The sequence below is a fragment of the Lipotes vexillifer genome, unplaced genomic scaffold, assembly GCF_000442215.2.
Source record: "Lipotes vexillifer unplaced genomic scaffold, Lipotes_vexillifer_v1.1 scaffold387, whole genome shotgun sequence".
Taxonomy (NCBI): Eukaryota; Metazoa; Chordata; class Mammalia; order Artiodactyla; family Lipotidae; genus Lipotes; species Lipotes vexillifer.
In genome coordinates this window covers 3971147-3981811 of record NW_006795399.1, presented here as the reverse complement: position 1 = coordinate 3981811, position 10665 = coordinate 3971147, and the positions used below count along the sequence as shown (strand labels likewise).

At 52.3% G+C, this 10665-nt stretch overlaps 1 protein-coding gene across 4 annotated transcripts in view; it reads left to right on the top strand.

Annotated features, from left to right (window-relative positions):
* DGKA (diacylglycerol kinase alpha) overlaps window positions 1-10665 on the top strand; it is a 26270-nt gene that overhangs the window by 5805 nt on the left and 9800 nt on the right. Inside the window, exons 1-16 of one of the 4 annotated variants that reach the window (XM_007467758.1) lie at window positions 883-979; window positions 4504-4609; window positions 5578-5725; window positions 6146-6219; window positions 6542-6674; window positions 6925-6999; window positions 7455-7504; window positions 7863-7937; window positions 8137-8256; window positions 8371-8485; window positions 9063-9151; window positions 9288-9407; window positions 9603-9701; window positions 9876-9959; window positions 10163-10236; window positions 10541-10615. In XM_007467758.1, coding sequence (XP_007467820.1) covers window positions 5662-5725; window positions 6146-6219; window positions 6542-6674; window positions 6925-6999; window positions 7455-7504; window positions 7863-7937; window positions 8137-8256; window positions 8371-8485; window positions 9063-9151; window positions 9288-9407; window positions 9603-9701; window positions 9876-9959; window positions 10163-10236; window positions 10541-10615 — 1247 coding nt within the window. In that variant the 5' untranslated portion in view covers window positions 883-979; window positions 4504-4609; window positions 5578-5661. Of the gene's footprint in view, window positions 1-882; window positions 1122-4503; window positions 4610-5577; window positions 5726-6145; window positions 6220-6541; window positions 6675-6924; window positions 7000-7454; window positions 7505-7862; window positions 7938-8136; window positions 8257-8370; window positions 8486-9062; window positions 9152-9287; window positions 9408-9602; window positions 9702-9875; window positions 9960-10162; window positions 10237-10540; window positions 10616-10665 lie in introns of those variants that run through there. The other 3 variants (XM_007467759.1, XM_007467757.1, XM_007467760.1) reach the window with 3 other exon arrangements.

Sequence of the window (10665 nt, the reverse complement as noted above, 5' to 3'; positions counted from 1 at the left end):
TTTTTTTGCGGTACGTGGGCCTCTCACTGCTGTGGCCTCTCACGTTGCGGAGCACAGGCTCCGGCCGCGCAGGCTCAGTGGCCATGGCTCACGGGCCCAGCCGCTCCGCGGCATGCGGGATCCTCCCGGAACGGGGCACGAACCCACATCCCCTGCATCAGCAGGCGGACCCTCAACCACTGCGCCACCAGGGAAGCCCCCAGACCAGAATGCTCTTTGCACCTGAATCACAACCCCAGACTTAAGGGAAGAATCTGAGCCTTGAGAGAAGGAGGTGTCCTTAGCCTGGGGAAAACAAATCTGAGGCACCTGGGGTTTGGGCTTAATGGAGGTGAGGAACCTGGAGGCAAAGATGGGCAGATTCTCTCAAGTAGTGTCAAGCAGTGTGGAGCCCATGGTGGCAGGGAGGTGTCTGGTCTTAGGATGTGCGGTCTGGAACTCTGGCCTTGCTCCTGCGGAGCCTCCTGAGTGTGAATTCAATCCATGGTGGATGGATGAAAAGGAGCTGGGAAGGGAAGTCCCCTGGTGGCAGCAATTAGGAGAGGGTGAGAAGTTGGTTGGGTGGGCAACAGCCAAGCTGTCTCATCCGCGGTCCCGCCCCCTACCTTGGCCTCCCAGGGTTGGGATGCGGGGAGAGGCTCTGAGTGATTGGAAAGACAGATACAGAGCTGTTACCGGGGCGGGAAGATGAGCTGCGCAGGAATGTGGAGAAAGTGGCACAGACCAGAGCCCTGGAGATAATCGGGGGAGGGAGGAATCGGGTCTGGTGAACTAGAAGTTTCCAGAGTTAGGGGCGCCCGGCGCCGGGCGCGGGCGCCGGCGGGCGGGCCTTCTGGGGTGGGGGGCGGGCAGCTGTGTCGTCAGGAGCGGGGCGGCCCCGCGGCGGCCGCGTCTGCCTGGCCCATCCCCTCCAGCCCAGCTCGGGCTCCCGCTCCCGCGCCGGCGCTCCAGCTCCGACCGCGCGCCCTCCGCAGGCAAGGTAGAGACCCCCGCGAGCCCCCCTGCCGCCTCCCGCCCTCCCGCACCGGAGCAGGCCGGGGCGGGGGCCGCGGGAGTGGACGCCCCACGGGCTAGGGTAGGGCTGCTGGGCCGAGAAGGAGGAAGCGTGACAGCTGGAACGGGTAGCTAGAAGGGTTTGCGCCAGGAACGGGGGGCAGCGGGAGGGCTGGCCCAGAACCCCGTAAGCAGTGTTTCCCCCAGACCTTGCCCTCCATCTGTCCCGATGATTCGGACAGATGCTGAAGCTGGCTCCTCGGGACCCGAGTCAGAGGAAAGTCCATTTTGGAACCTGCACAGCGCTGCTCGGGTGGAGAGTTCTTGTTTGGCCTCCTGGTCCCCAGCTTCCCACCCCTCTCCTTTCCACACCTGTCACCGGGAAGTTTCTGAAACTACCTGGGTCTGAATCCCACTTTTCACCTTTCAGTGGGGGAAATGAGCTTTACTGAGGAAGAAATGCAAGTACTGCTGGGCATCTCCTCAACCTGTTAACCATATGAGCCCACATACCCCAAGCGTGCCAACATCGTAACTTCCTCCTGTACTGCACAATGACACACACACACACACACACACACACACACACCACCCCCTTAATCAGGCAACACTACCATCTGCGATGTTTGTGGAGGCTTAACAAATATTAAGGCTTCAAGCCAAATGATTCCCTCTTAGGGGCCACTGACTGGTAGCAGGGATGGGCAGGAAGGGAGAGACCCTCCCTCAGTCTTCAGAAACAGGAGGAGGATGTAAGCCCTTGTGTGGTTAAGGGATTCAGAAGTCCAGGTAATCAGGTCTGGGCCCTCAAAAGGGAGTGCCTGCCCCTTGGGGATCCTTGCTGGGTCAGCCTGAGTGTTCTGGGGGCATAGCTGATTCTTGGGTAATGGTAAACCTACATGACTTGGAATGTGAGCAATGAGTGTTGATGTGAAAAAGGAAACTTTAAATGTTAGCACTGGCTTTGGAAATCATAGTTATCTCTCAGTTACCAGCAATTTTAGTATTTAATGTTTAAAATAAGATCTAGAAGACCAGAGACACTAAGATTTGATGGAATGGACTAAGGGCACTATGTCTAGAGTCTGGGTGTGACCCTGAGAGAGTGGTTCTCTATCTGGGCCTCAGTTTCTTCCTCTGTAAAATAAGAGAGTTGGTGCCTCCCAGCTCTGAGGATGTTCTAGGATTCTCTGCCTCCAAGTCAACTTCTTACTTTCTTACCCCAAGTTGGTAGGGGCAGGCAGGGAAACCAGAGGAGGGAAGGGAAGGGTGAGTCACAAATAGCTGGCTATTGGGCAGCAGACCCCACCCTCCCAGCCCTAGCCTTCGTCTGGACTAGCCCAGGTTACAGCCTCGGGGCTGGGATGGAGCAGGACAAAATTGGACTTGTTCCAGATTTTTAAGGCCCTGGACAACTGAAAAAATCCCAGGAGCCTTTATGTCCAAGGTCCCAGCCCAGGGGTGTCCTTGGACCCTGATAGTCTAGTTTCTATAGCCACCTCCTCACCCTCCCAGAGGCAAAATGCAGGATCCTGATATTACATGCCTGTGCCTGAGACATGACACAAGTGGGAAGGTATACAACTTGGGGTTCACTGCTGCTGGGAGTCCCTAGAATTTATGCCATCCTGGGTCCAAGGCATCATTTTTCCTAATCTCCAAATATGTTTCTCTAGGTATCACCCTTGTATAATAATAATAACAATAATAATAATAGCTAATGTTTACTGAGTTCTTTCTCTGTGACATGCAGTTTGCTAAGTATATTGCATGTATTACCTTATTTAACCCCCCCATGGTGACTGATTTCTCCAGGTAACCATTTTACTGATAAGAAAACAGGTTCAGGGAGATGAAATAACTCACCCAAGAGCTAGAATTCTTTTTTTTTTGGCCACGCTGCATGGCATGTGGAATCTTAGTTCCCTGACCAGTGATCGAACCCACGCCCCTTGCATTGGAAGCGCGGAGTCTTAACCACTGGAACGCCAGGGAAGTCCCAAGAGCTAGAATTCTAATCCAAGCCTATCTAATTCAAAAGTCCATTCTTTTAACTTCTACTATATACTACATGTAAGACCGGGGGGCTTGTGAAAAGACAGGCAAGAGAGAAGTATTCTGTCTTCTCTCCTGTTTGTCTCTTGTTTGCTCTCTCCCTGTCACTTTCTCTCTCAGATTCCATTTCCTAGAACCTTGGAGCCATCTAAGAATCCCCAGGGGTAATCAGAGAGGCTAATTAAGCCTTACAGACCCCATTAGCCATAAGACTATTATGTATTCATTAGATCTGTTGGCAGGAGAAGTTAGATTATAGTCATTGAATGGACCAGATGGGTGGAGTCCTTTCTCCACAATATTAGTGTCTCAGAACCCCCTTCTAAGTGTTCCCAGAGAGCCTCCAGAACAGGAATGCTATACATGGAGGTGAGTGGCAGAGATGTCCCAAGGGCAGAGGTTACAGAGAAGTTTCTTGCACCATCAGAAAAGAAATTCTAGTAGACCCTAACTGCCTCCTTAAGCCTGCCCCAACCACCCTAAATAAGTGGGCGGAGGGGAGACAGAAGGTCAGGGCCTTGGATGGAGTACCACAATAAGTGCTTTTTAGCATCATTCATTCATTTAACAAATATTAATTTAGCACCTACTATATGTGCCCCACATTGTCTCATGTTCCCCTCACTGTCCAGATGGATACTCTGGCAACCCATTTAACCGCGTTTGGATTAAGAGTCCCCATATATGACTCCCTAGCTTTATACAACTATTTGTACAACCAATATGGAGCACTTATAACATGATGGGCATTAGGTATTGGGGATACAGTGGTGAATAAGACTGATAAGTTCCTGCTCTGTGGAACTTACATTTTGGTAGGAAAAGACAAATAGTAAACAAAGAAGCAAATAAATGGGCAAGATAATCTCCAGTTGTGATAAATTCTATGAAGGAAACAAAGGAGGGTGCTACGCAAAGGAGGGGGGCTACCTTAGGACAGAATGATCAGGGAAGGTCTCTTGGAGGAGCTGACATTTCAGCTTAGGCAAGAAGTCAGCTCTGCCAAGAGTGGGGAAGGGTGGTCCAGGCAGACAGAGCAGTAAGTCTCATGGCCCTGAGCAGGGAAAAACTTGGCATGCTTGAGGAACAGAAAGGAGGGCAGTGAGACTAGAAGGCAGTGTGTGAAGGGGAGAGTGGAACAAGAGGAGGACAGAGAGACGGTGCGGGGTGGGGGTGGGGGGTTGCACCACGAAGTTCTTGGGTTGGAGCCTTGGCTCCTCCACTTGTCACCTGCCTTGTGAAGTCCCAACCTCTCTGAGCTCCCGTTTCTTCATCTGTAGAATGGCTATACCAATAATTCCCTATCTCACAGAATTTGATTTTACTTGTTAAGAGAATAACTACCATTCCTTGTAGGCCCTCTATATGCCAGGTGTTATACTAGGTACTTTCCATACATTATGTGACTTAATCCTCACAACTATGAAAGATAGGTATCATTCTGCCATTTTATAGCTGTACTTTGCCCAAGTCACACAGTGGTAACACAGCTAAGAATGGAACCCAGATATGACTAACCCCAGTTTTGTTTGACTCCAAAGTGGTGTTGTACTATGCTAATGTAAGATATTGTTATTGCTGTTACTGAATCCTCAAGGCAAGTTGCCCTCTGCAGCTTGGCCCCTGGGTCAGTGGTCAGCATGATCCACGTGATGGCTCCTCCTTGGTCCCTGAGTCCCACAGCTGAAAGTTGGGGCTCCTTAGACACTGCTAACCTAGCAGGGTGGAAGCAAGGCTCCCGCACTCAGCACAACCCTCCTGAAGCTGAGAAGCCAGGCAGATGCTCAGAGCTTTCTTCCCCTCTACCTTCTCCCCAATCTCTCGTGCCTGGGTCCCGCCCTTCCCCAGTCGAGCGCTGCAGGACGCAGACGAGGCGGGGCCGGGGCTGGGGACCCAGCTAGAGCTGGTTCTGTGTCGCGCGCGTCAGGAGCGCTAGAGGTCGTTGCGGGGCGTGGGTGGCTCTGGGAGTGGTAGCTGAGCGGGGCTGGGGACCGGGGCTGGAGGCGGAGCAAGATGGGGTAGTGGCCCGGGGGGCGTGCCGCCATCTGAGTGAGAACCGCCGGAGGGCCGGGTCTGCGGGATGCGAAGGGAGATGGGACAGAGCTTAGGCCCGGCAGAGACTGCAGAGATTGGGGGTGGAGGGAGAAAAAGTAGGAGCAGGCAAGGGACACACTCCCAGAGACGCGTATAGCCTGGGAAAGAGGGGTCGGGGACAGGGAGGTGAGGGATGGTCAGAGATGAATCAAGACAGATTGGGGAAGAAATCAGAGAGCTGGAGAAGGATACAGAAATGTTGGAGAGAAAGTCAGGGATGAGTCAGAGAAACAGAGACAGAGGACAGACACTGTCAGGGAGAGATAGAGACGCAGAGGAGAGGAACACAGGGAAAGGAAGAGACTTCGGGAGGGACTCAGAGACAAGAAAAGAACAGAAATAGTAGTAGGAGTGGAAAATGAACAGAGTATACAGAAGCAAAGAGACCCAGACAGCTGGCCAGTCCTGCCACATACTCTTGTCATCTTCCTCCAGAGCTACCCTTGGAAGCAGAGTTCCAGGAGCCAGAAGTACTACCACCAAGCTGCCTTCGTGTCCATCCTTAAGAAAAAAAGAAAGATGGCCAAGGAGAGGGGCCTAATAAGCCCCAGTGATTTTGCCCAGCTGCAAAAATACATGGAATGTGAGTCTTCCTCTCAGTCATTCAGTCCTGGGGACCTTACCCTAAGACAATACCTCCTCCTTTTCATTCCCCCCAGTTCCCCCTCTTTTCCCCAGTGGCCTTGAGACAGGATGCTCCTGAGATATGCCTGGCTGGGAGCAGGAGGGGAGGGAAATAGGAAGATACCCGTGGTCTTAACTCTCTACCCACCTTCTCTGAATCTTGGCTGCCTGCACCAAATCTCAGAGAAGAGAGATAAAGAGGCCAACCACTTTGGAGGATATGAAATGTTTTTCTCTCTGTACTTCTGTGTTTCTTCTTGGAATTTCTTTTTCATCTCACTGGAATCTTCTTTCCTGTTGTATGTCTGGGTGGGACTGTGGCAGAGGGCAGGGAGAGCTGAACCAAACTAATGCTCTCTTCACTCTCTTCACATCCTAGACTCCACCAGAAAGGTCAGTGATGTCCTAAAGCTCTTTGAGGATGGTGAAATGGCTGAATATCTCCAAGGAGATGTGAGTGGCAGCTGGGAAATCCTCTCCTTCACCAACTCCTCCCACCTTTGTTTTTGCTACTCCATTGGGATGCCCAACTTCCAGGGATTATTCTGGGCCCAAGCCTTGCTATCCTCTCTCCCCAGCATCCATTGTTACTGCAACTATTGCTTTTGGACAAAACAAGAGATTCTAGTAACTCAGGACTTAGCCCAATAAACCATACTCCTGCCTTGGGTGCTTCTCAACTCTGCACTTATTGTCACTGTCCCCACCACTCCCAATTCAGTCCCCAACTCCCATCCTGCAGATCTCCCCAGGGTAATGCTTGCTCTCATCATAGGCCATTGGGTACGAAGGATTCCAGCAATTCCTGAAAATCTATCTGGAAGTGGATAATGTTCCCAGTCCCCTAAGCCTGGCACTGTTTCAATCCTTCCAGACTAGTTACTGCTTAGAAGAGACTGTAAAAGAAGGTATGGTCATGTAGGTGGGACTGGGCCAGGCCTCCTGAAGAAAAGTGAAATTAAGTGTGGGTTTTGGGGTGAGAGTGGAATTGAGTCACATGTTGGGGGCAGGGTGGTGGGAGGGAGAGGTAGAGGGTAGCCAGGCTTGCCTAGGAGCCAGAGGGAGGAAAGTTAAAGAGAAGAGTTGGGACAAAGGAAAAGAGAAGAGCCAGACTGGAGGGAGCTCCAACCTCAGATCTGCTGTACTTTCTGTAACCAGATGTGGTGTGTCTCAGTGATGTCTCCTGCTACTTTTCCCTTCTGGAGGGTGGCCGGCCAGAAGACAAGCTAGAGTGTGAGTTACCATTTGGACTGGGAGAGGGAATGAAAGGTGAAGGGAGAGAGGGTATTCCCCAGCCTTCCTTCCCTCATTTTTTCAGGATTCCTAAAGGCTGACAGGCCAGACAAAGGTGGGGCCAGAGAATGGACCCATTTCCTCTGTTTCCCCAGACTCCTTATACCTAACGCCATCCACCATAGTCACCCTAGTTCCCACGTCTTGTATATTTTCATGTGGAGGACCCGGGATGGGATGTGGGAGGTGTGTACTGTCTCGCCTATCAGGTTCACCAAGGGTGGAATCCAGACCTGTTTCCCCTCCCTTTTTGTCTCCCATCTCAGTCCCAGCCCCAAGTCCTGGGCTCTTCGTCCAAAAAGTCTCTCCTTATTTCTTTGTTCCCCCTGTATTCTGTTATGAATTCTTTGGGTATCCCTCACAAACTGACCCTGGCCCCCTAAAACACCCCACAGTCACCTTCAAGCTGTACGACACGGACAGAAATGGGATCCTGGACAGCTCAGTGAGTTGGGGGACCTGCATGCTGGGCAAGGGAATATGTGCCCATTTATCTGTGCCCCCCATCCCAACTCTTCCAGGATCTTAAGAAGCAGAGGAAGCTAGAGGGAGAAGCTCAGTCCTCTAGGACTAAATCTGGGAGTAGGTCCCAAGCTCTTGACCCCTAAAAGAGGTTGCTGGAGACACGACTCGGGGGCTCCCTTGCAAACACAGACGCATAGACATTCATTTACTTGGCAGAGACACCTGAGAATGAGAGGGGGTCTGTGGGTGGAACTCAGGAACCCTGATTTCTAGAGGAGAGTTTGGATGGTGGTAGTGAGGCAGGATATGGCTGTGGCTCTTACCCTCTCGGCCCTCAGGAAGTGGACAAAATCATCATACAGATGATGAGAGTGGCTGAATACCTGGATTGGGAGGTGTCTGAGCTGAGGCCGGTAAGGCAATTCTTCCTGCATGTCCCTTGTTGTACCTGCTCCCTAGTGAGACCTTTATCTACCTCCCCCCATCTCTGACAGGCAGCCTGGTGCCCTTGGCTAGGCTGGCTAGGCTGGCTGTCCTAGGGGGCAGTGGAGGAGTGTCAGATCTGAGGGGTTACTCACACCAGAAGTCCACCTCCCCATATTCTCTGCTCAGATTCTTCAGGAGATGATGAAAGAGATTGACTATGATGGCAGTGGCTCTGTCTCCCTAGCTGAGTGGCTCCGGGCTGGGGCCACCACTGTACCACTGCTCGTGCTACTGGGTCTGGAGATGGTGAGTAGGAGAGACTTGTGAGGATGGGCAAAACAGTTGCCTTGGGTTGTACTTGCCAGAGGTTGGCACTCTAAGGGCTTAAGACATTCCTCATCATCTGCTGTGCCCTCCCAGACCCTGAAGGACAATGGGCAGCACATGTGGAGACCCAAGAGGTTCCCCCGACCAGTCTACTGCAACCTGTGCGAGTCGAGCATTGGTCTTGGCAAACAGGGGCTGAGCTGTAACCGTGAGTGACGGGGCCTGGGAGTGTGGGAACAGAGGGGCAGCCCAGCTATCTGTGGGAACACGGCACTGAACTTAGAGAGACCTGGCTTTGAATCCTGGGCTCTGCCAGTGACTGGTTATGTGACCTTGGGAAAGCCACATAACTTCTTTAAGTCTTAGTTTCTTCAACTGAGAATGAGGTAATTGTGAGCTTTAAATAAGCTGATGCAAGAAAAGTCCTTCATGGAGTGCATGTACATACTATTAAGTCTGCAATAAAAATTAGCTATTATTATTGTTGTTGTTGTTATTGTTGCTGTTGTATCTGGGCCTCCTTTACATCATCCAGCTCAGTTCCTGACACATGAATGGAGTGGGGTTGGGCATGCAGTAGCAATTGCTCTTTTGGGGGGAAGAGTGAGCAAAAGGCACAGGTCTTGGAGGTGAGCCCCCAGCCCAAACTTGAGTTCTCTACTATACCCTCACAGCAAGGGGTTACAAGCCATGTTTCAGTGAGTGATGCTGTCTCACCTCCAGGTAAGGAAGAAATAGGGGGAGGGGCTGCAGCTAAGCCTCTGACCTTCTTCACTCTTGCCCAGTCTGTAAATACGTCGTTCATGACCAGTGTGCCATGAAGGCCCAGCCCTGCGAAGTCAGCACCTATGCCAAGTCTCGGAAGGACATTGGTGTGAGTGACCCCACGCCCACCGGATCACCACCCCCGTCCTGGCCCTGGTCCTGGCTCTTGGCCCATTGCTGCCCTCAGGCCTTCCCCGAGTCCCTGCTCAGACCCTCTCAGACAAGAGTTTGTCTTTCTCCCCAAGGTCCAATCACACGTGTGGGTGCGAGGAGGCTGTGAATCTGGACGCTGCGACCGCTGTCAGAAAAAGATCCGGATCTACCACAGTCTGGTTGGGCTGCATTGTGTGTGGTGCCACCTAGAGGTCAGTCCGGGAGCTATCCCTCCAGCCTTGCTTTGGGCCCCTCCCTAAGCTGCCCTCTCCGCCGGCCCCCTCTGGCACATCTCCCTTACAGCCTAGTTTGCCCTACTCCCAAGGGCTCTCTTTCAGTAGCAGACCCCAAGCTGAGAGGTGACCGGGCCCCCTCCACAATCTCTCCGTGCCTGCCTTGTCTTTCAGATCCATGACGACTGCCTGCCAGCCATGGGCCATGAGTGTGACTGTGGGCTGCTCCGCGATCACATCCTGCGTCCATCTTCCATCTATCCCAGCGTCCTTGTGAGATCCCTGGACAGCGGCTGGGAGGGGACAGGAGTGCTTCCCCAATTCACACACGCACACAATGCCATTTAGAGCAGAGAGCCTATATTTTTAGGATTCAAGTCAGACTCTCATCTGTTTATGGATTCACACAATCCAGTTTTCCTTCCTTCTGCCTCCTTCCCTTCCTAGGCCTCTGGACAGGAGCGTAAAATTAGCAAAACAAACCAGAAGACCGTGGATGATTTCAATTTGAGCACCTCTGAGGCACTGCGGGTACAGGGCTGAGAGGCTTGGGCTTCATGGTGGGGACCTCATGGGAGGGAATGAAGTGGGGAACCTGGGGACTGGTTCCTGCTCCCTGGGGGAGGGGAAAGCCGCCTGGGGGGAATGCCAGCCCTCTGCTCCTGTCTCCAGGACCCATCTTAACTCTGACAAAATCCTGCTTTCCTTATCCTTGTTTTCTTCCCTCAATGCAGATTGACCCTGTTTCTAACACCCACCCACTTCTGGTCTTTGTCAACCCCAAGAGTGGTGGGAAGCAAGGGGAGAGGTGAGAAGAGCTCTACTAGGTCTTGTAAAATAGAGAGGGAAGATGGACAGAGGTTGGGAATCTGTGTGTATGCAGGGGACATACCTTGAGGACATCAAGAGAGTGGAGTACAGGGACTTCCCTGGAGGTCCAATGGTTAGGACTCCATGCTTCCACTGCAGGGGGCAGGGGTTCCATCCCTGGTGGGGAAACTAAGATCCTGCATGCTGCGCAGCGCGGCCAAAAAAAAAAAAGAGAGAGAGAGAGTGGAGTACAGAATATCCATGCCATGCCCTGCCGTGAGCTTTCCTTTTTCCCCACACAGGGTGCTTTGGAAATTCCAGTATCTACTAAACCCTCGACAGGTGTTCAACCTCCTAAAGGATGGTCCCGAGCCAGGGTGAGTATAGGTTAGGGGCTGTATCGCAGGGTTTGTGTGTGTCTGCCTAT